This window comes from Xenopus laevis, chromosome 2L (genome assembly GCF_017654675.1).
Source record: "Xenopus laevis strain J_2021 chromosome 2L, Xenopus_laevis_v10.1, whole genome shotgun sequence".
Lineage (NCBI taxonomy): Eukaryota > Metazoa > Chordata > Amphibia > Anura > Pipidae > Xenopus > Xenopus laevis.
The window spans coordinates 73238710-73264836 of record NC_054373.1 but is presented as its reverse complement, the minus strand read 5'-3'; the positions used below and the strand labels follow the sequence as shown (position 1 = coordinate 73264836).

General features: G+C 39.3%; 1 protein-coding gene across 2 annotated transcripts in view; it reads right to left on the bottom strand.

The window, feature by feature from the left end:
* celsr2.L (cadherin EGF LAG seven-pass G-type receptor 2 L homeolog) overlaps positions 1–26127 on the bottom strand; it is a 100896-nt gene that overhangs the window by 61668 nt on the left and 13101 nt on the right. For both annotated transcript variants that reach the window (XM_018246553.2, XM_041582038.1), the window contains exons 2-8: positions 17522–17784; positions 14428–14809; positions 13236–13458; positions 12155–12270; positions 10150–10238; positions 8272–8429; positions 4848–5011 (exon numbers count right to left, since the gene is read on the bottom strand). In XM_018246553.2, the coding sequence (XP_018102042.1) occupies positions 4848–5011; positions 8272–8429; positions 10150–10238; positions 12155–12270; positions 13236–13458; positions 14428–14809; positions 17522–17784 (1395 nt within the window). The remainder of the gene's footprint in view (positions 1–4847; positions 5012–8271; positions 8430–10149; positions 10239–12154; positions 12271–13235; positions 13459–14427; positions 14810–17521; positions 17785–26127) is intronic.

Below are 26127 nucleotides of genomic sequence, written 5' to 3'. Positions count from 1 at the left end.
GTAGTGCTCCGGTACACCCTAGTGTTAGGAGCCAATAGTTTCATTTGTCAGGGGAATATTTTGGATATTAGCCTTGTCTATTAAAATGTCTGGAGGTAAGCTACTTCGTCGTGTGGTTGATTAAGATCCGGGGTGCGTAAAACTATCTTCCTATCCTCGTATACATAAACTGTGCAAATTATATACAAGTTCAACATATACATATCATCGTAAAGTTCAATGCGCTATACATGCTGGGTGGTTCAGACATTTATAGAGTGTATCGATTTAACCTTTGTACCAGGGATGATAACCTGTAACCTCTTTAAGCAGTGTCATGTTAAAAAATAGCAATTATGGCAAATTAAAGCAAGTGTTCTCTGCAATAGAGAATATATGGTTAACTGTGCAGTCAAATGCTAACTTGATCTCTACTAAATGACAGAGTCCCTAGATCAGTGCTAATTGTTTGTGAGATTATATGAGACCCGTAGTGCTTAAGATCTGTTCACATTTAGATGTGTAACATCTTTAGGGTAAGGCCACATGAGGAGATTCGGGGAGATTTTGTCGCCTGGCGACTAATCGCCTCGTCTTTTGAGCGACTTTTTCCCCAAATATCCTCGTGTGGCCTTACCCTTACAGGAATGAGTGTTGGTACAGCGTCTGAATAACATTACCTAGAATGTTATAAAGTAGATCACATCAAACTTTACAGTAGAGGTTATAACAGGTAACCAATTAAATAGAATGTTAAACCATAGTAGTTATTAGGAATGATGGCAGAAGTTTCCTGCAGTAGGGAAGTTCTAGTCTACTGTCCGATCACAATAATTTAGTCTCAACTAAGCAACAGCAGGCAAATCGAACAATGTTAAAGAGTCTGCAATGCAGTAATGATTTAAGTCCAGATTTACCAAAATGAGAAAAAAATGAGGTAAAGCCACTAGTGGGCAAATTTACTAGTGCCGTGTTTTATCTATTTTCTGAAAGGAAAGTTGTCTTTGTGGGACTCGTCCGAGTTCCAGGGTATAAAAGTAAATGTTGAGAGGCAGATAAAGCGGTCAGCCATCTTCCCTGGTTGTGATCTGAGATCCATATGCGTATTGAGACCAATCCGTGAGGTCCAGGGTTGCGATTTCTAGAGCTGAGCAGAAGCGGCCGGCCTTGGTGGGTTCGCGTAGGTGAAGCCAGGCCCCATTATGTCAGGCTGGTGGATGGGCCCAGCGGTAGATGATTTTGCAAGATTTCAATACTCCTGTAATCTATTTTAGGAATTTGCTTTGCAAGATAGTAGAGTATGCCAAATCCTGTTATAATTCTATTTTGTCTTCTTCTATTTTCAGTTCTCAGACTTCCCTAGCTTTACGGAGAATTTCTTCCTTCTAAATAAAATAGTGGAAGCAGCACAGAACATCCCTGGGTTTCCCATGTCTGCCTGACATCACTCTATGAAGCCGATCAATCCAAATTGGTATGTCTCTCTCAAGGCCTAGAAGCTGTCGGAAAAGGTCTTCCATAAGTTGACTGGCCTCAGGGGGATTCACATCTTCCGAGGATCCTTTGATCCGTATGTTACACCGCCATTTCCTATTTTCCACGTCCTCCATTGCTCTCCACAGCTTATACACTTGCCAGTTCTAATTATCGACTCTAGCCGTTATTTGAGTCATTTTGTCTTGCAGAACGGTCTGCTCCGATTCTAGCGAGGTCCACTTAATTGCGAGTTTCATCAATTACGTCTGCAGTGCAATTATTTCTTGTTTTATGGAAGTCGATGTCCGTAAGAAGCTCTGCTAGATCAGACTTATTAGGTAGATCGGAGAGTAGTGTATGGAGGGATTGCTGATCTGGAGTGGTATTTGCTGGTATGGCATTCATTGGAGCGGTGGCTTGGGTTCTCTGTCTGCCATATTGGAGCCTTCGGCTTCTCAGCATCTTCAGGTAGTTTCTCGAAAAACTTTTCTATATACTTGTTGCACTTCACCCCCAAGGGTTTGGGGGTTGAAGCCATGGATAAGGTCTTATGGTTTTTCCCAATTTTGAGCGATTAGATTTTTATCAAGGAGTGCTCTAAAAAATGCTTCTGATTCAGTGTGCCATCAGGACAGGCCCCCGGATGGCGAGATTTAACCAATAGGATCAGTGAAATGCAAATGAAGCAGGAGAGGGCAGGCATGCACAGTAACCAGTTCAGTGTCAGCTTCCTGTATGGGCAGAATGGAATTCCAGAGAGGGGGCAGAGAGCAGAGGAGAGAGCCTTTTAAGCAACAGCGATCCACAGCTTATATGGTCTGAAGCTTCAAAACCATCCATTTAAAATAATGAAAAGATAAATTACACAACTGTTTCTTGACTGGGGCTATTAAAATTTAGACTATGTTCTGAAGGTGAACCTCCCCTTTAAATTGAATTTCATTTGCACAACTGCTTACTTAAGAATACGTTTACTGTATATAATTTTTGGGGGTTAGATCCTCTTTAATATTGTTGCAAACAAAGCACAATGCATGTGTTTCAGGCATAACATCGACCCCGACTTAAGTTAAACCCAGAATTCAGGCTGAGAATCTGCTTTTCCTCCGCTATTTGATGTGCCTGCACCCAAATACATTGCCTTGTTTTGGGTACAGGCACACATAGTGGATTTTGGCAAGAAATGCAAAAATTCATGTTTAGGCTCCAAAATTCGCCGCTCTTGTCTGCACCCGAGCAGAGACATTGTATTTGAGTGCGAGTACATTGAATAGCATGGAAGCAGATTAATTTTTATTAAGAAATCACTTGCATAAACTCCGCTTCCCCTCCTCTTCAGAAAAGGTGACAGGGCGACCATCCATCCTGCAGCGCTCAATATCTCCTCCCTGGCTATTCACTAACTGCGTGTCCTCTGCCCCTGATCCTCTTCTTCATCCTCCTCCCAAGAGCAGCAGTAGGAAGGCGATGTTGGCGGTCTCCCCATTGCCTCTACATGAGGTGTACAAAGGTAGAGGACGGCAGCATGTCCGGTGTGTCTCACAAGATCCGTTCCAACAGCTCTTTCCCGTCATTGCTCTCAAACTCTGCAGTCTGCACGCATCGATACCCAGCTCAGGCCAAATACAATTTGTAACACGTTTATTTCCTTTCTAGAGCCCTAATGATTTAAATTGTTACAATTATGACTTTTTTGTTCCCCAGGACCTAATGCTGGTAATCTGTAGCAATTTACTGTTATCTTTGGCGCTTAGTATCATTTTGCTTCTCTCTTTGGAGTCACTGTGTAGTTTTCTCTTGGAATACAGCAGCATTGATTGTTTAACTTTATTCTTTGTGTACCCTAGCAAGTTAGATCTCCCTTTATAAATATTGGAATGTGAAATGTGACCTTTTAAATTGGCCCTTAGCCAGACTATCCATGTGTTATGGCGCATCAGTAAAGCGCAGAGAATGCTTGAGCCGATCTGCCGAGCGCACTTTTATACACTGCATACTAACACGTGCATACTAACACGTGCATACCTGTGTACACACACCGCGACATACAAAAGAATCTATGAGCATATAAAAGTAACAATACATAAAGTTCACAGACATACAATGCAGGAACATGGTACCCCAACAAAGAATAACTTCCTTTCCTTGCCGCACCAAGTATAGTAACAATTACCCCTTACTGTGTTTTACCTTGGAGAATAAGATTGAAATGCACTAAATCAAGCGAGTATTTGTATAAACACCACACCCTGCTTACTGCAAAGGTATGCACGTGTTAGTATGCAGTGTATGAAAGTGCGCTCGGCAGATCGGCAGAATGGAGCAGACGGTGCAGTGACAGCAGGCTTCTGTAGGAGGCGAGGGACACTGGCAGGACATCACGGAGGAAGCCTGGGGACAGACAGGACTGCTGGGGAGATGCAATCACACTGGCCAGTCAGGGAAAGCGCAGATTGTGTGCGGCCTGAGCTGGATAGCGATGTGGGCAGAGTGCGAGTGCAATGAAGGGAAAGAGCTGTTGGAACAGATCTTGTGAGACGCACCGGATGCGCTGCCATCCTCTACCTTCGTGCACCTCATGTGGAGGCAACGGGGAGCTGCCGAGATCGCCTTCCTACTGCTGCTCCTGGGAGGAGGATTAAGAAGAGACGGAGATTGGGGCAGAGGACACGCTGTCAGTGAATAGCCAGGGAGGAGAAATCGAGTGCCGCAGGATGGATGGTCGCCCTGTCGCCTTTTCTGAAGAGGTGTTGGTGTTTTTTTTTTTTGTTGTATTCTAATTCTAAAAATTTTTGATTTTACTGGTCCTTTAAATGTGCTTCTGCAACTGCTTGTCAGGTGAAAGTTGACTAGAAACATACAGCTGGATATGTATTAGTGGGATCATTAAAAATCTGCTGGTAACTAATGTTGTAAAAATGATGCTTCTGGTATGTAAGTTATTTCGTAATAAAGGCTTTGCTATTTTAAATTTTAATTTGTGTTGGTGTTTTTTTTTTTGTTGTATTCCAACGAATTTTTTTGTAAAACATTTTGATGTTACTGGTCCTTTAAGTGATTACAAAAACACTGGTTATGGCAATTCCTGTTGCCACAATTTCAGGCTGCAGAAAAACATAGAGCTTAAAGAGCCAAAAAGAGCCCCATGGACCATTATCAAATAGCAACATTCAGAGTACCTATGTATCTCCTACAACCTGTGCTACTATGGATTTCCTATAATTTGTTTGCATCTCACAATTTTTTACCCCACAATGTGCACCCTTTTTTCTTTCTAAACACTTATATAGTTCAAGCGTTTACTTCTCTCCCATTTCCACTGCCGTTTTTTTTTTAATCTCTAAGGCTAATTAATGTTCAATTGTCTTCATATATCTTTTAATATAATATACCAGGTGTTGTCCCATTGTTTGCTATATAATCTTCAAGATCGATAGCCTTGTTGTTGATCACCAGATCCTTCATGCAGCCAACAAAATGCCAATGTGTTACTGGATATCCCTCAGGGAGTGTTGGAATAGCTCCAAGCAAAAAAGGACCAGTCAGGTCCAGGGACCTATGAAAGAAACCATGAAAATTTGTCTTACTTATTACTTTTTATATACATCATATTCTGCTCAATATTCTGTTCAGTATGTGTCTGTTTACACTTTCTGGCTCTGACCCCTAAAACAGTGATGTAAGCCAGATCATTGAAAAACCTGAAGAACATTGAATTGTTTCAATTTAATCTTTACAGTGCATTCAAAAGCAGCATTAAAGGAGTTTTTCACCTTTAGTTTGTTCACGTTTAGTATGATGCAGAGAGTGATACTTTGACAATTTGCAACTGATATTCATTTTTTATTATTTGTGATTTTTTAGTTATTTAGCTTTTTATTCAGCAGCTCTCCAATATGAAATTTCAGAAATCTGGATGCTATGGTACAAATTAGCCTAGTAACCATGCGTTGATTTGAATAAGAGACTGGAATATGATTTGTTAATATAGTGAATAAAGTATCCCCTCTTGTAAATTATAAGGATGTTATAAGTTACCGAGGAGTTTCATGACCATACAAAAAAACACGAGGCCGAAGGCCCATTGTTTTTATACAGGTCATAGAACGCCGAGGTAACTTCTAAAATCCTCATATTTTGCAACTGGGGGTACTTTATTTATTATATTACACAAGTTTCAGTGAGTCATGTGACAGAAATGACATCAGAACTTACCATTTATAACTGATGACATCAGAACTCACCATTTATAAGGATATAATTTACAAGATATTCATGGCTTTTGTGCATTATAGAAAGATGATTAATAAAAAGTAGCAATAACAATACATTTGTAACCTTACAGAGTATTTGTTTTTTAGATGGCGTCAGTGACCCCCATTTGAAAGCTGGAAAGAGTCAGAAGAAGGCAAATAAAAAAAAACTATAAAACACAAATAATAAAGACTGAAAAGTTGCTAAGAATTGACCATTCTATTACATACAAAGTAAATTAAAGGTCAACCAAATACATAAAAATTGCAGTGGAAGCCCTGTGATTTTTTAGCACTAATATACTGTACATTGCTATTTTAGTGTTTTATCTGTTCCAATTACTTGGTTTTTAAGTTATTTGTATATGTATTGCTATTGAAAGCAGTGTTTGTCCCTTTCTATTCTCTGTCCTGATGGCTCAGGCTGTTGATACAATTTAAGACAAGGCAGCCGATTAACAGACCTGTCTTTGCTGTTGAACCAAGACTTTTGCAACATTGTTTAAAAAGAAACAACCAGGAATAAAGCAAATGCTGCTTTTCAATAGCTATTGTTTTTACAAACACCTTTAAAAGCATTGAAAAATTTTAACAAATGTATATTGGAAAGGTGCTTTGAATTAAGTTTTCTTGCACAGGTATTAGGTATAAATTTATTTTGGGGTTGACTTGTCCTTTAAGCAGTGCTTTACAATAATTATAACAAACCAAATTACAATAAATTACCAAATAAGGGTAACTGTATGATATGTATCAAGTCAAGTTACTGAATGAATTAGTGATGATTTTTTATGGCATATTGGCTTATGATTCAAACCTTCTGATGAGTCCTACTTCCATCTGTATTTAAGTTATTTTTATCCTTGCAGTGCCAGCTGCTTTTTAGTCTTCATTTTAGTGTGCTATCACTTTAGAGTTATTTCTTAGGGGTGGGCTTTTAGTTTATGTAAAAACTAAATGTTTTTTACATGACCACCTTTGACTTGTAAATTCTACATCTGTAACAAGATATACCACTCTATATAATATACATGGCCAAAATACTAGTTCAGAAAATTTTTCATAAGCACAATACCAGATTTAACAAATTACAATTTCTAATCCTAAATACAACCAAGCGGCAAAGCTATTGCAAATTTTTGATGGAATTTCTGAAAATAGCTTTAAAGTTATTACTTGCCCTTAGAAATAGAGTTCAAACACATTAATATGAATGCCAGTGTTATTATGAACAGTTTAATGCCCAATGTGCATAGTATTCTGAAACTGTGTAGCATAGAAAGAGCCCAGAATTACAATATTGCCATCAAGAACAATGCAGAATGCAATATAATCAATAAAAATCCAATAGAACTATTAAAAATAATTAACATGTAGTAAATAGGTGGTCAAAACATAGGTTTATTTTATGGGAACAAACAAGAATTCAACAGCAATGTAGAACTAGAAATGCATTAAACTATCACACTAGTGTTTTTTAACACAAAGTTACTGCCTACTGAAAACTGTAAAAAAAAAAAAACCCAGACAAAAAGATACACCATACGTTGAACTAAAAATTGAAAAGGTTGTAAAAGAAGAATACAATGTCCACAAATTGGCAGTAAAGGATAGCATCTGATTATTCTCCATATTAAACAGTCCACCTGAAAAACCCTTTACTAGAAGGGAAAGGGAAAAAGGAGCGAATGTCTGTTTATATGTATATAATAGGACAAAGTAAGGCACAGTGATATTTAGCACACAAGGAGTACCAGATACATGTCCAAAAAAAGCTTCCAGTGCTGGGCTGTTTTAAAGGTAAAACAGTAACCCCAAAAAATTAAAGTGTTTTAAAGTAATTAAAATATAATGTACTGTTGCTCTGCACTGCCAAAACTCATCTATATGCTTAGGAAAACACAGCTATTGTGTACATAAACAAGGTGCTGTAATAATTGAGGCAATTGATATAGGGCTAAATGGCACTGGTTACATAGAATATAACAGATAAAACATAAATAAAAGACTGATTGAAAAGTTTCTTAGAACTGACCATTCTATCACATACTAATGGGCAGATTTATCAAGGGTTGAACTGAATTCAGGGGAATTTGAAGTAATTTTTTGGATACTTCAACCCTCGCATAGGATACTACGACTTCGAATTTACTTTGAGTTCGATTCGAAGTAAAATCGTTTGAATATTCGATAATACTGTCTCTTTAAAAAAACTTCGACTTCAATACTTCGCCAAATTAGATCTGCCGAAGTGCTATGTTAGCCTATGGGGACCTTCTATAACCATTTTCAAAGTCTTTACACATCGAAGTAAAATTGTTCGATCGTATGCTAAAATCGTTCGAATGAAACAACTGTGCTTTATTTAATGCATATGGAAGTCGAAGTATTTCAATTCGATCGTTGAATTTCGAAGTATTTTTTACTTCGAAATTCGACCCTTGATAAATCTGCCCCCAAAAGTTAAATTAAAGGTGAACCAACCCTTTTTTAAGGGCATCCCAAATACATAAAAACTCCCCAATATACATTGCTATTTTAGTGTTTTATCTGTTCCACTTACTTTTTTGTGCCAGACTGCGTTCCCTTTGCAGCACATGAGTAGTTCCCTAGGATAGCTCCAAACTGCAAAGACATTTCAGTGTCACAATCATCCACAGTCACCACGGCTATTTTCTGATCTGAAGGACCAAGCAGCTCTCCAGACTGTCCCATAACAGGCTGAAAATAAATAAAAATAATAAAACCATTCTTTTGTGCAAAAGCCTTGTAAGCTTAAAAAAAACATTTTGAAAAATTCTGCCATAAACATTAGCAGCAGCTACAACAAATACTATACAGGTAGTACATACTTGCCTTTGGAAAAAAAACCTCCAATAAACTAATCACACAAAAACGTAATTTTCTCTTAAATATGGAATGGTTTAAGACCTTACTTAAAGAAATACAAAGGAATGTTGGGCTTTATGGAGTCAAGGGCCCACCACCAAGCCACCTCCACATTGCACACCCCTGTCCCCTACACTGCACACCTATTTACACTCCTGGCGTCAATCAGGCCACACCTCCAGGAAAAAAAATCAAAATGGCCATGCACAGTGCAATCCCTATGAGGTAATAGCACTACATACATTTTTCTAATAATGACATATATGGGCAGATTTATCAAGGGTCTAATTGAATTCGAGGGAATTTTCGAACTAAATAAATTCGAAATTCAAAGTAATTTTTTGGATACTTCGACAATCTCATAGGATACTACGACTTCGAATTTATTTTGAATTCGATTCGAAGTAAAAATAGTTTGAATATTCGACCATTCGTTAATCGAAGTACTGTCTCTTTAAAAAAACTTCGACTTCAATACTTCGCCATATTAAACCTGCCGAAGTGCTATGTTAGCCTATGGGGACTTTATACAACCATTTTTTAAGTCTTTACACATCGAAGTAAAATTGTTCGATCGTACGCTAAAATCGTTCGAATGAAACAACTGTGCTTTATTTAATGCATATGGATATGCATTAAATAAAGCCCAGTTGTTTCACAAGAAAATGGAGTGCGGGTCCTTCTGAAACATTATATGAAGCAATGTTGACCCTTGCACCCAGGAATATCTATAATCCGGTAAGAGTGCATACACTGGACTTTAAGGGGTAGATTTATCAAGGGTCAAATTTCAAAGTGAAAAAAACATTGAAATTCGACTATCGAATAGGGTAGTCCGACATTTGAAGTCGAAGTATGATCGTTCTTTAAAACATACGATTTAATCGTACAATCGTACGATTTTACAAAAAAAATCCTTTGACTTCTCAAAACTTAGCCAAATACTGGCTATAGGTTCTAGGAGGTCCCCATAGGCTAACATAGCAATTCGGCAGGTTTAAGGTGGTGAAGTGTCAACGTTTTTTAAAGATACAGTACTTCGATTTTTGAATGGTCAAATTTGTGAAATATTTTCAATTCGAAGTCAAAGTCGAATTTGGCCTATTCGATGGTCGAAGTACCCAAAAATTACTTTTACGAAATTAAAAGTTTTTTAATTCGAAAATTCACTTCGAACCTTAGTAAATGGGCCCCTAAGTATGTGTGTATATATATATATATATATATATATATATATATATATATATATATATATATATATATGTGTGTGTGTGTGTGTGTGTATATGTATGTATGTACCCATTGGGGACTGAAACCTTCGGTTGAGCATACCATTCCATAATACAAATATTTTGCAAAGACCCTTGGTGCAGTTTCCTTTGTTCTCTATATGTATATTCAGTTTTTACATGCACAAGGGCAGAGATATATATATATATATATATATATATATATATATATATATATATATATATATATATATATATATATATATATATATATACATACCAAAAAATCATGCCATACATGACTTATAGAACTTTTATTTTACCTTATTATAGTAATGAAGGTGGACAGAGTGCCACTGGCCATCACTAACTCCTCCTGGCACAAAAGGCGACACCACTGTTGTGAATTCCCCTAAAGACCAAAAAAAATGCTTTTATTATTTTGGAATTATTGTTTTCCTACCTGGTTAAGAAAAGAGTGTAGCAATTAAAAATATTTAGAATCAGTGTTTTCATTAAATCATTTAAGGTTTGTATAAACACAGGTATAGACAGCATCAGTAGTGCAATATCTTTTGGTGTGAAGCCAGTCAAGTTCTGAAACTATTTTTGCTTTTAATGAAAAAAAATGTTCTCCTTTCCAATTTATAACAGAATACATATTTAGCAAATTTTGCATTATTAGAGTTTATCCAATGTGTGTGGTTTTGTTTAGTGCAGGAAAAAGATTTCAAATGGTATGGGATCCATTATCCAGAAAGCTCCTGTTGTCTCCCATAGACTCCATTTTAATCTTATTTTTTATTAATTGTTCCGTAATAATAAAACAGTACATTGTACTTGATCCCATCTAGGATATAATAAATCCTTAATGGAGGCAAAACAATCCTATTGGGTTTAATTAATGTTTAAATGATTTTTAGCATACTTAAGGTATGGAGATGAAAATTATGGAAATACCCCTTATCCAGAAAACCCCACGTCCCAAGCATTCTTGATAACAGGTCCTGTGCCTGTAATTAAAAATTAAGCTAAACCAGACAGACAAGAACCACTTTCAGAACTACAATATTAATTAAACACTCTCTACTCTTGTACCATATATTGCACATTGGTTATCTGCAACTGAGCCAGTAACACTATTAGATAAAAATAAGCTAATTATACAAAGGGCTTTTCTCTTGATCACCACTGGTTTTCATTTGAGCAGTAGATTCAGAGTGCCATAAGCCTGAAGGATAAACCAGTAGTATCTTCAAAGAATCTTTGGAAATGTAAAAAAAAATTGTCAGCTTATCTTCATAATTCAGATCCTCCATTCCACTCCATATTACTCAACTACACCTTTGTACCACAATGTAGTCTTTGAGAAATGAAGCACAAAGATATACAGCATAGATCGGGGAAAAGCAAAGGCTAACTCAGCGCACCAGTGAATTGTACTGGGTTGGGGTTCTTTTTATATAAGCTCCATGCCCCCAACTTACCCTGTTTTCCCAGGACTGTCTTGTGCCACACCAGACTTGTGTATGTGCAGTATGATAAAGTAGGAAATAATTACTGTTCTGCATATGCACCACTCTAGAAGTATAACAATGTTAAAATTGATCAATTTAATTCACTGTAGAGTGCTTAACTTCACCACCTATGTTAGCCTTTCCTTGTCCTTTAACTTAAAGAATTGAATACTCCTTTATTGAACATTTACTTTTTATGGAATATTTGCTGTAGACTTGCATTTCTTGGTAGTCAGTTTATCCATCACACATATTCCTAGGTATGTCTCCAGTAAAAATTATTTTATTCTGATTAAGATTATAAACAACCTTCATATTTTCAAATCAATATGCATCCCTTACATTCTACACATCTATCTACTACATCTGCCAGATGGTAGAGCATGCCTATTAGTATACATGCAAGCAGATTTGTTTGACTTGATTTGTCCTACACAAAACCACTTACTTTATGGGATTTAGTCAGTTACAGGCACAATTATTGGTACAGAATTCTGTAACCCGACTGCCTGACAGTAAAGAATTGATGGATATCTGGTGCACAATATTTTGCAACAGCAAAATGTATTGTATTATGGGAATTTTAAATAGGTTTTCAAAAAATTGCTGTTCATACTAAGGTCCAAATTTGAAGGATAGAAAGCTACATCAAGTGTTTTCTTATCAATGTCTCCGACATCCTAATATTTCAAATCCAACAAAGTCATTTATTATTCAGTACAGTATTATATATAATACTTGTATTTCAGTTTCTTCATACACTGAAAAAAAAGTACTGTAATGCATAGACTGATTTATAAGTGGGACCTACCTGCAGAGAAAGTTAACTGGATCTGTTCATTAGTTATCTCCAAGACAATAAAGTCATGCTTTCCATTAAATCTCCCATTATACAAGAGAAGGCCATTCTGCTCCTGAGTAGCAAAACTTAAGGAAAGACAAGAGGATATCAAAATGTGCCCATTTTTTCACATCAGGCTTTTTAAGAAAAAGTTAGCTTACTACATTATAAACTCTATTGACAAATTCTGAAAAACTACAAAATTATAGGTAGTTCATAATACATTATCAGTTTTAGAAAGTACCACAGACCCTCACCCAATTAAATAAAGCAATTTATAACCTACCTCGCAAAATATACAAATATATCCTGTACTTCTTAAAGGGATTCTGTCATGATTTTTATAATGTATTTTTTTATTTCTAAATTACATTTTACACTGCAAATAATTCACTCAAATATAAAATTAAAATTGAATTCCTGAATCAGCAAGTGTATTTATTTTAAGTTGTAATATTAGTGTTTAGGCAGCCATCTCAGGTAATTTTGCCTGGTCATGTGCTTTAAGAAAGAGCCAGCACTTTAGGATGGAACTACTTTCGTGCAGGCCGTTGTTTCTCCTACTCAATGTAACACAGTGGGAACTGTCTTTTTCTATTGAGTGCTGTTCTTAGATCTACCACGCAGCTGTTCTCTTGTGTTAGGGAGCTACTATCTCGTTACCTTCCAATTGTTCGGTTGTTAGGCTGCTGGGGTGGGGGGGTGATATCACTCCAAATTGCAGTACAGCAGTAAAGAGTGACTGAAGTTTATCAGAGCACAAGTCACATGACTTGGGGGAGCTGGGAAACTGATAATGTCAGATTTCAAAATTAAATATAAAGAAATCAGTTTGTTCTTTTGAGAAACTGATTTCAGTGCAGAATTCTGCTGGAGCAGCACTCTTAACTGATGCATTTTGCATCCTATGACAGTATCCCTTTAATAGGTTTTAACAAATTGAGAGTGGAGTAGGTACAGAGAAATAATGAAAAATGTTAGGAAGCATGACATGCAGTGAAAAAGAGTAAACACTTATAATTACATAGAAAAATATAAAGCGACTACTCACCTAAGTGATATTGTGAAGTGGAACCTCTGTCTTAGACCTCGGAATGTAAGGAATGATCCCCCATGGAAGGAACGTGTTGAGACAGCACATTGTGGAGCATCGTAACCCCCTGGTGGGCACTCACAGTAAAATCCCCCTACCAGCAGGTTCACACACATCCCCCCATTCTTACAAAGGCCAGTTGAGCAGCGTGCAGAACGAAGAGAGATTTCACAGTGAGTCCCTGTGGAAGAGAAAAAAAGAAAATGAATGGAGGGAGAGAGAGAGAGACATAGTGTTCCACAGAAGTACCCTGGGCCAGTGAACAGGAACACCGGGTGTCAAATTGTGTTAGCAATTTTGCCTTTGCTTCCCCTAAACAGCATTATCCACTGAAAATTTTACAATCTCTCACAGCAATAATTTTCTACGTAATAAAACTACCTTTATATTGAAGGCCAAGAGTAAAAATAAATATATACAGCTCTGGGATCGGTAATCCGGAAAACCCTTATCCAGAAAGCTCTAAATTATGGAATGGCCGTCTCCTAAAGACTCCATTTTATCCAAATAATCCAAATTTTTAAAAATTATTCCCTTTTTTTCAGTAATACTGAAATAGTACCTTGTACTAAGATATAATTAATCCTTATTAGAAGCTAAACCAGCCTACTGGGTTTATTTAATGGTTACATGATTTTCTAGTAGACTTTAGGTATGAAGATTCAAATAATGGAAAGATATGTTTTCTGGAAAACCCTAAGCATTCTGGATAAAATGTCCCATACCTGTACATATATATGTATAGCTTTCCTAAACCATTGCTTTCTCTGGATCAAACACAATATCTTATTTCTAAAGTTCAAGTAACTCAAACATTTATTTGTTTCAGATAAGATGGGAAGAAAGAGTGAGACACAGAGAGAAGGCCTGATTTACAAACACAGGTGCTAACTTGCACACGTGCAGTTGTGAATAGAAGCTAATCAAGTATTTTCCAATTTGTAGTATACCATTCAAAACTAATTGCAGATAGGCTGCTATTGGCAACTGCGCTTGTACAATTTATCACCAATCTTTGTAAATCAGTCCTACAGAGTAAGACACAATGCAAACTATTGTAATTTCTCACTAGACATTGATATAAGAGCTGTATCTATGTTATTATATCTTTGCTACATCTTAACTATTAAAAATTCAAGCCTCCTCTCACCTGTGTAACCCTCCTCACATTGACAAGCATAGCCTCCTTCATGGCTTTGGCAAATGCCATGGTCTCCACAAAGGCTAGTATAACACAAGTCTACCTCTGTCTCACAGTAATCTCCAGCAAATCCAATGGGACATCGACAGCGCAGCCCCCCTACTGGCAAAATGGGTCGAAACAGCAAGGTGTCAGAAGCCAAAAATGGAGCAGAACTGTCAAAACGAAGGGCAGATACACACAGCATATAATTGGGACATGGCTCCCGAAGACACACGTTGTCATCGAAAGGCAATACTCTTTGTTGTGCCAAGGCACCCAGAAGTGTGCGGTTAAGATACAGCAGCTCACGCAATTTCTCTGAAGGTAGAAACTCTTCAGGACCTTGGACCTTAAAATAGAAAGCATATGAGTTTTAACTATCCAGATATGCAGAGTAAGGATTATTACATAGTGTCTCTCTCTCCTCTAACAGTAAAGAGCAGTGCACTTTATCCATTGTTTTTGGATAGCTGTTTGGGTGTGAAGTGTGCGGTTAAGATACAGCAGCTCACGCAATTTCTCTGAAGGTAGAAACTCTTCAGGACCTTGGACCTTAAAATAGAAAGCATACGAGTTTTAACTATCCAGATATGCAGAGTAAGGATTATTAAATAGTGTCTCTCTCTCTCTCTCCTCTAACAGTAAAGAGCAGTGCTCTTTATCCATTGTTTTTGGATATCTGTTTGGGTGGCTGAGCAAAGAAAAATGCGGAAAAATGTTACTTTGTTCCATCATATACCACCGTTGCTGAACTCATTCTATACTGACTCAGCTACCAATAAGTAGTTGAGAGCAAAACAGATCTCAAACTACAATTATCGGAGTAACTCATTGGTTCAGAAATTATATCAGTTTAAAATTTGCAGCTATAAATGTTTTTTAAATGTTGTTGCGTTTAAAACAATCAATCACTAATTACCACCTCCTTCACAATAAAATTCATAACGCAACTATTCTATGGTCTATAGTACATGGCATGTATTTCCATTATTGTTATTTTCAAATGTGCCCATTTAGGGCAGGGGCACACGGGCAAATTCGGGGAGATTTAGTCGCCTGGCGACTAATTGCCTCTTCTGCGGGTCGAAAATCTCCCCGTACTGCCTTCCATCTGCTATAATGAGAAAACGCCAGCGCGATGGCACTCGCGATGGCACAGCACGATTTTCGAAGTTGCCTAGTGAGGAAACTTCGGAAATCGAAACTCCACAAGTGCATTGGCGCAGGCGATTTTTCATTATAGCAGGTGGAAGGCAGGGGGAAAGCAGTTTGGAAATCTCCCCGACTCTGCCCCTGCCCTTAGTCTGCCATTTAGTTAAATGGAATATGCTGGTCACGATTGATCATAGGTTAACTTCAGTTGACTAGATAACAGGCAGTAGGGGCACGCCTCTGTCTGCATTTTTAGCCTATTGTTTCAAATATACCTTGTGTGTCTTAGGCCTAAGGAAATGGAACACAAGTTACCGAAATTTCTCAGTGGGAGGAAAATTGTTAGCTATAGCTATAGCATATGCACCCTCCAGTTTTCTTAAATTGCAGACAAGGAAAATAATTGTGCGCCATACTTTCATACACTTTTGATGCACTGTATGTCATCTAGTCACCTACTGTCACTGTGCTACAAAAAGTTCAAGGAAAGGTTTATTCACTGTAAAGGTGGCCATACATGTGCTGGTAAAAGCTGCCAATGTGCGGAGATGGCAGTTTATCAACTTGTGTATGGGGCCCTTTCATGAGCCCACTTTACCGATATCTGACCAAAAATCAGGCAGAAGTTGATCAGGCAGGTTTGAAAATCCCATCAGGGTGAGGACTGCATCCTCTGACGCAATCCTCGCCAAACGGCCTGTATACTCAGACGTTGTGAACCGATAGTTTGGTCCTTGGGTTCAACGATCAGATCAACCGATATCATTCCCCATTATGCCCAACTTGAGATGACTGATACTCTTGTTTGGGGCGTAACCCCTTTGTCAAGCTTGTTTGACAAAGGGGTTACGCCCCGAAACGTTGCACCGCAATAAATCAGCAAGGGTTTTCCCTGCTAGAAATAACCCATGTTGTGCCAGTGATTTCTCTGCTCTTCACGCTGAATTTAAGGTTGCCAATGCCTCCTTCATTGAGCACCTGGGACTCATACAGATCAGGAAGGCCAGGGTGTGCGAGGGTAATTTCTTCTCTACTCTTGTTTGGGGACCTTAACAGCAGTTCGCTTATGGAATTTTGGTATCGTTTTTTTTTTTTTCATTCATATACCCTGGTTGGATTTGTAGAGATATTTCGAAATGTTTAGAAGTATTATATATGTAAAAAAATGTATTATTAAATAAAAAAAAAATCACATTTTCATTTTAAGTCTCATTTTACCTTTTTACAATTAGATAATAAAAGACCACCATAATGATTTAGGCCAAATTTGCAAAACTTGAATAAAACCAGGGAAGTTTAATGGGGACCTGCCACCTTACTAAACAATTCCACATTAATTTCTATTGTGCTTGCTGTGCAAAATAAGTAATTTATATAGTGTAAGTAAAGATTAAAGGGGAGCTGCCAGATTCAAACACAAGAGACAGGGACATTGAGCTTTAAACTTAGATTTTGGAAAAACAGTAAAAAATAAATAACAGAAAGTAATTGAAAAAAAGTCTAGTTCTGTGGACAATCTGAAAACAACTGAATTGGAAAAAGTTTTGGAAGGTGAATAACCCCTTTAATTCTTGTTTTCTTCAGTCTTGGAATTACATTATCACAGCTAACAGGCAGACAAAATGTTGTTAATACTGTTATTAAGAATAGCTTTGTATCATCCCAAAATCATCATCCTCGCTTAACAATTGAGGTGGGTGATATCAAGCTGACCTGATTGTTTGGCCTGAGGGGAGGTTCCCATAACTGGGGCCAGCTTAAGGTATCATTTAATTTTTGCCACAAAGTGTATATGCTTTTGGAAGGTTGGAATACTTGGAATTATTTTTGTGTGCTCATTTAAATCGAATTACACATATAAGAACAACATGACTGTAATAATATTAAAGTATGTGTAAAGCTTACTCACCAAAAGGCTGACATTAAGAATCTGCCTGTCTGCAGGTATTGTTGTTGGTTCCTCAGCATCATTTTTCATACTAAAGACTACCACACTCTGAGGAGATATAGAAAGTACTTGGGCCACAGCCTGAGTGAAGAGTGGAAGTAAAGGTGAGAGAAATTGTTGTTGGGAAATCCCACTTAGACGCAGTGTGATACTGTGTGAGAGCAGCTCATCTGTAATTATAGACACCTGCAAGGTACACTGTGCAGTTACTCTGTGTTTACCATCTAGAAAGAAAAGATGAATAAGAGAATAATGTTAATAACAGAACTGGTAAAATTTCACAAATAAATGTGTGTAAACATAATTATGCAGCAAAAACTCTTATTTAGAATATAAACATTAAGCAAGTAGAGAAAATTAATGTTGAGAATAGTCTATCCACTTTAGCCCCTTCAATACTCCCTCCATACTGACCCAAATAAATGCAGACTGGACAAGCTGCCAAACGAAGCTCACAGGGAGAATAAAAGTAAAAAAAATAAATATTATACATACATTCCATTGGCAGAAGTTAAACTATAGGTAAAATATCCCATACTATTTCTTATACTGTATTGATCATAGTCTTAGTTGATGCCAATACCTATTTCCTTTTCATCTATTTTAACAATAGAAATCCAACCCCCCATTTCTACCATCAACTAAACAAAAAAAAACGTAAAATAAAATGGTGGCAGAATGCGGCGTCTAGGCAGGACCGCCATTGTTACTGGCGCATGAGGAACTGAAGAAATGTGCGCACAGTACAGCGTTTCCCCAGAGTTAGCGTTTGGAATGCATGCGTTCCACCTGGGCGCATGCGCGTGTCCGGTGACGTCACTTCCGGTTTTAAACTGGAGCTGCGGAGCGCAGCTGGTGCTCTGTGAGGAGGTCATTCTGATTGCTCTATTATTAAGCAAGCAGTGGTTCAAGGAGTACAAGAGGCATCTAACTCTGGGGCATCTAGGAAACCTAAAAGACCGCGGGAGGTTTTGTATGATTCCATTTCAGATATATCTGATGAAGAATTATATGATCCAGCGGATGGTCAGTCGGATTTTTCTGAAGAAGGTGAAATTCTCTCGGAAGAGGAATCAAACTCTGATACAGCACTGATTGATGGTTTAATTAAAGCAGTGAGGAAGACCTTGAACCTAACAGAAGAGTTACCAAAGAGTTCTTCAGCGGATAAGCTGTTTCCTTCAGTGAAAAAGCGAGCAGCGACATTTCCAGTACCTGATTCGATAAAGGAATTAATTAATTCTGAGTGGAAGAAAACTGAAAAAAGAGTTGTAATTCAGGGGAAATTTGCCAAGAAATATCCGGTGGAAGAAGCTAATGCAAAATTATGGGATTATCCACCTAAGGTGGATGTAGCGGTAGTCAGGTTGGCCCGTAAAACCACTTTGCCGGTTGATGACGCAGTGGCATTCAAAGATCCAATGGAGAAGAGAATGGAGTTTGATTTAAAGAAATCTTGTGTTTCGGCAGGGGCCTCCTGTAGACCGGCAGTGGCTCTAACATCGACCTCAAGGGCCATGAAGGTGCGGGTCAATAATCTTGATGAGGCAATAGCTTCCAATGTGAAAAGATCAACATTGCGAGAGATGCTGTCAGATCTAAAAGTGGCAGTAGATTTTGTGGCGGAGGCCTCATTAGATTTAGTCCACCTAGCAGCAAGGTCTATGGCTCTTTCGGTTGCGGCTAGAAGAGCTCTATGGCTGAAGCCCTGGTTAGCGGACTCGGCATCAAAGACAAACCTGTGCCAACTTCCATATGAAGGCGAGCGGTTATTCGGAGAGAATCTCGATTCTATTATTAAGAAGGTGTCAGGAGGTAAAAGCGTGTTCCTGCCTCAAGAGAAAAGATTCAGACGTCAAGGGGCGAGAGCAGAGTCGCCAGTGAATAGGTCGTTTCGAAACTCAAGGCAGTATAAACCTGGAAGACCGCAGAATAGACAAGCATCCTGGAGGAATACTAAGGGAGAGTCTCGGCAACCAACGAGAAAGAACACTTCCTTTGGAGCATCCTCGAGCAGAATACAATGAGATCAGGCCAGCCCAGATCTACAAGGTAGGGGCGCGTCTGGCGCTTTTCGAAGAGGTCTGGGTCGAAAGAATTCGGGATCATCGGGTTCTTCAGATTATAAAAGAGGGTTATCGGTTGGAATTTTCAAGAGTGCAAAAGCGCGAAGTGTATCGTGTCTCGTCAGTTCCGAAGGTTCAAGGAGCAAGACAAATATTACAAGATTATGTAGATCAACTGCTGCAAATAGGAGCGGTGGAACCAGTGCCTGTTCTACAGCGACGGAGAGGATTCTATTCAAAGCTTTTTCTGGTCAGGAAAGCATCAGGAGATTTCAGACCAGTACTAGATTTACGTCCTTTAAATCGATTCATAAATTGCAGAAAATTCAAAATGGAGTCGCTGGCGTCGATAATTGTGGCGGTGTCCCCACAAACATGGCTAGTCAAGTTAGATCTCAAAGACGCATACTTCCATGTGCCGGTGTACAGTCCTCACAGAAAATTTCTGCGCTTTGTAGATCAAAACCAACATGTACAATTCACATGTCTCCCATTTGGCCTCTCTACGTCGCCAAGAACTTTCACAAAGGTTCTAGTAACGATCATAGCTCATCTCAGAGTGGAAGGGGTTTCAGCTTTCCACTATCTGGACGATATCCTCTTGGTTGCCAATACAGAGGAAGAGGCAAAAAGAAGCAGAGACAGAGCAGTTGCTGTACTTCAAAGGTTCGGCTGGGTGATAAATTGGCAGAAAAGTCAGCTAATACCCACACAAAAACTTGTGTTTCTAGGCGCAGAGTTGGATACACTTCAAAAGACAGTGTCGCTTCCGGAACAGAAGATATTCCAGATAATAGACAAAGTGGGATCCTTCAGACGGAAGTTGGAGGTTTCAGTCAGGGAATGTATGTCCCTTCTAGGCCTCTTCTCTTCTACAATACAGATGGTGCCTTGGGCAAGGTGGCACGAGGCCACTTCAAAATTTCTTTCTGAAATCGGGAGCAATCAATTCTCTCAGATTGGGTCAGTCCCTTCGTGTTCCTAAATGGGTCAAATCTGGAGTGGTGGTTGGATCCTCGAAACTTATCGAAAGGAATGCCCCTAAAACAACCCAATTTTGTGATCATAACCACAGACGCCTCGCAGACAGGCTGGGGTGCAATAATGGACGACGTGTCCGCACAGGGGCAGTGGAACTTAGCTCATCTTCCCTCCAATTTGCTGGAACTAAGAGCAATAAGAATGGCGTTAGAAGCTTTCGCAAAAAGAATTGCTCACAAGTGGGTAAAGATTCGTTCGGACAACGCCTCTGCGGTGGCATACAGTAGGTCCGGAAACAAGGAGGGACCAGGAGTGGTCAACTGCTCAGAGAAGTGGCGACCATCATGGATTGGGCAGAGGTGAACCTAGAAGGTCTCACAGCCCTTTATGTCCCAGGAAAAACGAATGTACAGGCCGATTTTCTAAGTCGAAATGTCTTAGATCCAGGAGAATGGTGCCTAGAACCAAATGTATTTCACAACATAGTACAACAAATGGGAAAACCAGAAATAGATCTAATGGCATCAGATCAAAATTCCAAATGCAGGACATTCTTTTCAAGATACCCGTCACAAAAAACCAGTGGAGTAGATGCGCTACTCCAGAATTGGAGAGGGATATTCGGGTATGTGTTTCCGCCCTTTCCAATGATTTGGAGGGTGTTGAGGAAAATAGATGTAGAAGAGGCCTCAGTAATTGCAATAATTCCGTATTGGCCGAGACGTCCTTGGTTCCCTCTGCTGACACAGATGGCAGTACAACCTCCAGTAAGGTTGCCAGTCCTAAAGAATTTATTGATGCAAGGCCCGATACCTTTTCAAGATGTGTGTCGCCTGTCACTGACGGCGTGGAAATTGAAAGGCAGAGGCTTGCGGACGAGGGGTGTGGAACTGAGTTAACAGATTTATTACTGAAATCCAGAAAGATATCCACGTCTACTCAATATTACAGAGTGTGGGCTTGTTTCGCCAAATTTGCAGAAAAGAGAGGATTTAATCCGAAAGTTCCATCAGCAGTGTCGGTAGTAGAGTTCCTCTTTGCAGGGTTTCAGAGGGGTATGGCTGCAAGCACGCTTAGGGGTCAAGTTTCGGCCCTTTCGGCTATAACTGGCAAGGATTTAGCTGAGGAAAAGTTGGTGATTTGTTTTTTCAACGCCCTAAAGAGAGTGAAACCTTCTCGAAAGCAAAGAGTACCTCCGTGGGATTTGCCCTTGGTCTTAAAGGTGTTAACATCAGCTCCGTTTGAACCTATGGAGAGTGCATCAGATTGGCATGTTACGTTGAAGGTACTCTTCCTGGTAGCGATTACTTCAGCTTGCAGGGTAGGAGAGATTCATGCATTGTCGGCGAAAGAACCAGAGACGGTGATATTTCCAGATAAAGTTATTCTAAGGCCATCATTTCAGTTCCTGCCTAAGGTGATGTCACAGTTTCATCTAGATTTGGAACTAACCTTACCATCATTTTGTCCGAATCCAAGTAACAAGCAGGAACGTGAGTGGCATACTTTGGATTTGGTGAGAGCTCTGTCCCATTATCTAGATCGGACAAATTCGTGATGGAAGACTGACAGATTGTTCGTTATTCCTAGAGGTCCAAGGAGAGGAATGGCCCCTTCGAAGGCTACTCTTAGCCGGTGGATCGTTGGGTGTATTGTCTTTTCGTATCACAAAGTAGGCAGAGAGGATCCTGGAGACTTAAGGGCTCACTCTACCAGAGCGTTGGCTACGTCGTGGGCGGCAGAAGCCAGGGCTCCGCCAGAAGCGATTTTTAAGGAGGCAAGATGGTCCTCCTTACATACGTTCATTAAGCATTACAAATTGAATGTTTGGCTATCCCAAGATGCTAGATTTGGGAGGAAAGTCTTACAGGCTGTGGTGCATTCATAATTAAAAGACTTAAGCATTGATTGTCCCTCCCTTCATTTCTTTTTTCTTGGCTATGGGAATTCTCATATTGGTGAATTCCTGCCATGGGTGGCTTGGGAAATAGAGAAATTTTTATTACTTACCGTAATTTCTATTTCCAAGTCACCTTCCATGGCAGCATTCACCAATCCCCCTCCCTTCTGAAGCTAAGATACATAGACAAAGGGGGAGTGTAACAGGGCGGATGTTATAGAGTAGTTGGAGTTAACCCTTTCCTGTCCAGTGGCCTGTGGGGCGGGAATACTCATATTGGTGAATGCTGCCATGGAAGGTGACTTGGAAATAGAAATTACGGTAAGTAATAAAAATTTCTCTATTTTGGCTAGATGGGTAGCATTTTCTAAAGATCTGAATCAGCCTTTGTGGTGCTCCAAAAACATGTAAGTTGGGATCCCTTATCTGAAAACTTGTTATACAGAAAGCTCCAAATAATAGGAAAACACAGAAAAAGGAAGTGAATTTCTTTTCTGAAATGGAGATTGTTACATACAGATGATGAAGACTGAAAGCAGTAGAGGGAGAAAACAGAACTGAGCAAGAATAATAGATAAGGCACAAAAGACATACAGCACGTGGGGCATTTCCAAGCCATGTGAATTTTGGACACAGTCCAGAACAGCATGTTAATCTAAGACCTGGGTGGGATAGTGAAAAGTGCCAGGATGGATGTTTTACCTATAATGTAATATATAATGTAAGCACAAGATTCATTGTAGGCTAAGATGTGATAAAATCATAACATACATAGCCCTGGACAGGTAATTATTGGGGAAATCATGACAATATCAAAACATTTTAAAATATAACAAAAAAAAAAATGTTAAAACCCTTATATAAGCACAATAAATATACTGCTCTCTCTCTCTCTATCGCTCTTTCTCTGAGAGTGGGTGTAGGATAATTATTCTCACTTACTTTCATAGGTATCATATAAGAAGGCACAGTGTGACAATTACCCTAAATTGGGAGTGTCAAGGCTACACCTGCACAGCCCTGCCATAAATGTTAACTAAGAGTAAAAATTATACGGACACATACCTTATCTTATCAGAATGTGCCAGTATCACTTCAAAATTTCATGTGTCAAATTGAATACCTTAGTATAGATGCACAAAAAAAATATAACACCAAACATAACACTTTACATTCAAGCCAAAACATTTGATTTTGACCCACACACTGAACACTGAACATGGGCAGCAATGTTGTTTTTGGATAGTACAGGTATATGATCCTTTATCTGGAAACCCGTTATCCAGAAAGCTCAGAATTACAGAAAGGTCATCTACCATAGACTCCATTTTATCCAAATAATCCAAATTTTTAAAAAGGATTCCCTTTTTCTCTGTAATCATAAAATAGGATCCTGTACTTCAGTGATCCCCAACCAGTAGCTCGTGAGCAACATGTTGCTCTCCAACCCATTGGATGTTGCTCCCAGTGGTCTCAAAGCAGGGGCTTATTTTTGAATTCCAGGCTTGGAGGCAAGTTTTGGTTTCATAAAAACCAGGTGCACTGCCAAACAGAGCCTTAATTTAGGTTGACAATCCACATAAGGGCTACTAAATGGCCAATCACAGCACTTATTTGGCATCCCAAGAACATTTTTCATTCTAGCGTTGCTCCCCAACTCCTTTTATTTCTGAATGTTGCTCACGGGCTCAAAAGGTTGGGGATCCCTGCTACTTGATCCAAACTTAGATATAACTAATCTTAATTGGAAGCAAAACCAGTCTATTGGGTTTATTTAATGTTTAAATGATTCTAGTAGACTTAAAGGAATAGTTCAGTGTGCAAATAAAAACTGTGTAAATAAATAGGCTGTGCAAAATAAAAAATGTTTCTAATATAGTTAGTTAGTCAAAAATGTAATTTATAAAGGCTGGAGTGAACAGATGTCTAATAAAACGGCCAAAATCCAACTTCCTGCTTTTCAGCTCTATAACTCTAAGCTAGTCAGCGACTTGAAGGGGGGCCACATGGTACATTTCTGTTCAGTGAGTTTGTAATTGATCCTCAGCATTCAGCTCAGATTCAAAAGCAACAGAAATGACCCATGTGGCCCCCCCCCTCAAGTCTCTGATTGGTTACTGCCTGGTAACCAGGGTAACCAGTCAGTGTAAACCAAGAGAGCTGAAAAGCAGGAAGTAGTGATCTGACTGACAAGTTATACATCAAATCACTCCAGCCTTTATACATTACATTTTTGGCTAAATAACTATATTAGAAACATTTTTTATTTTGCACAGCCTATTTACCCAGTTTTTATTTTTACACTGAACAATTCCTTTAAGGTACGAATATCCAAATTACGGAAAGATCTGTTATCTGAAAAAACACAGGTTCCAAGCAATCTGGATAACAGGTCCCATACCTGTAGTGGCTTTCTCCTTACAACAATGCCACACACACCATTGTTGCTCAGAGTTCTCCAGATGCCTTCCTACTAGCAAGAATACGAATCGCCGATGGGATTGCTTTGGATTTCTGAAGTTGCCTCGTGATTGACAGTTTCTCCACTGACGGAGAACATTACATGTGCAAAATAAGCCTAAGGGTGGTGGCAGACGGGAGGCAACTTCGGACGACTTCGGAAATCCGAAGCGATCCCGCCTACGATTCATATTCTTGTCGGTGGGAAGGCAGTGCCGGGAGATTAATCACTGGCGGTAGAGGAGATTTGTCGGTGGGTGACTAATCTCCCCATCTGCCACAACCCTAAGGGTGAATACGTACAGAGCTACTAGCAGCAGCTACTTGTCATTACAACTAAATACCCTGCCACAGAAAATTGCCTCTGCTAAAACTCATGTAGCGTCTTAAGGTGCCCATCCATGGAGAGATCCGCTCGTTTGGTGATGTCGAGCGGATCTCCCTCCGATATGCCCATCTTGAGGTGGGCAATATAGGCTGATCCGATCGTGGGCCCTAGGGCCCAACGATCGTATCCTAACGATGCCCAAACGGGTGGTCGGATCGCGGGACCGCGTCAACGAATAGATGCGGCCGCGATCCGACGGGATTTTCTGTCCTATCCGATTGAGATCTGCCCGACTTTCGGCCAGATCTCGATCGGTGAAGCCCGTCGTGGGGCCCCATACACGGGCAAATAAGCTGCCGACACGGTCTGTCGGCAGCTTTTATCGGCCCGTGTATGGCCACCTTTAGCAAAGCCAATTATTGTATATTTTGTAGCAGTGACAAGTAGCTGATACTAGTAGCTCTGTGTATCTTCACCCTAAGGGTAAGGGCACATGTGAAGATTTGGGGAGATTTAGTTGCCCGGCGACAAATTGCCTCTTCTTTGGGCGACTAATCTCCACGAAAAGCCGGGGGATGGCACTCTGAGCGCTTCATTTTACAAAGTCACCTCATAAAGTCAACCGGAGAAGAGGCGATTTGTCGCCGGGCGACAATCTCCCTGAATCTTTGCTTGTGTCTCTGCCCTAAAAAGTCTACTGTTAGTGATTTGAGGGGGGCCACATGGGTCATAACTTGCTTTTGAATCTGAGCTGCATGCTAAGGATCAATTGCAAACTCACTTAACAGTTATATCCCATGTGGCCCCCCTTCACAAGTCACTGCCTAACTCA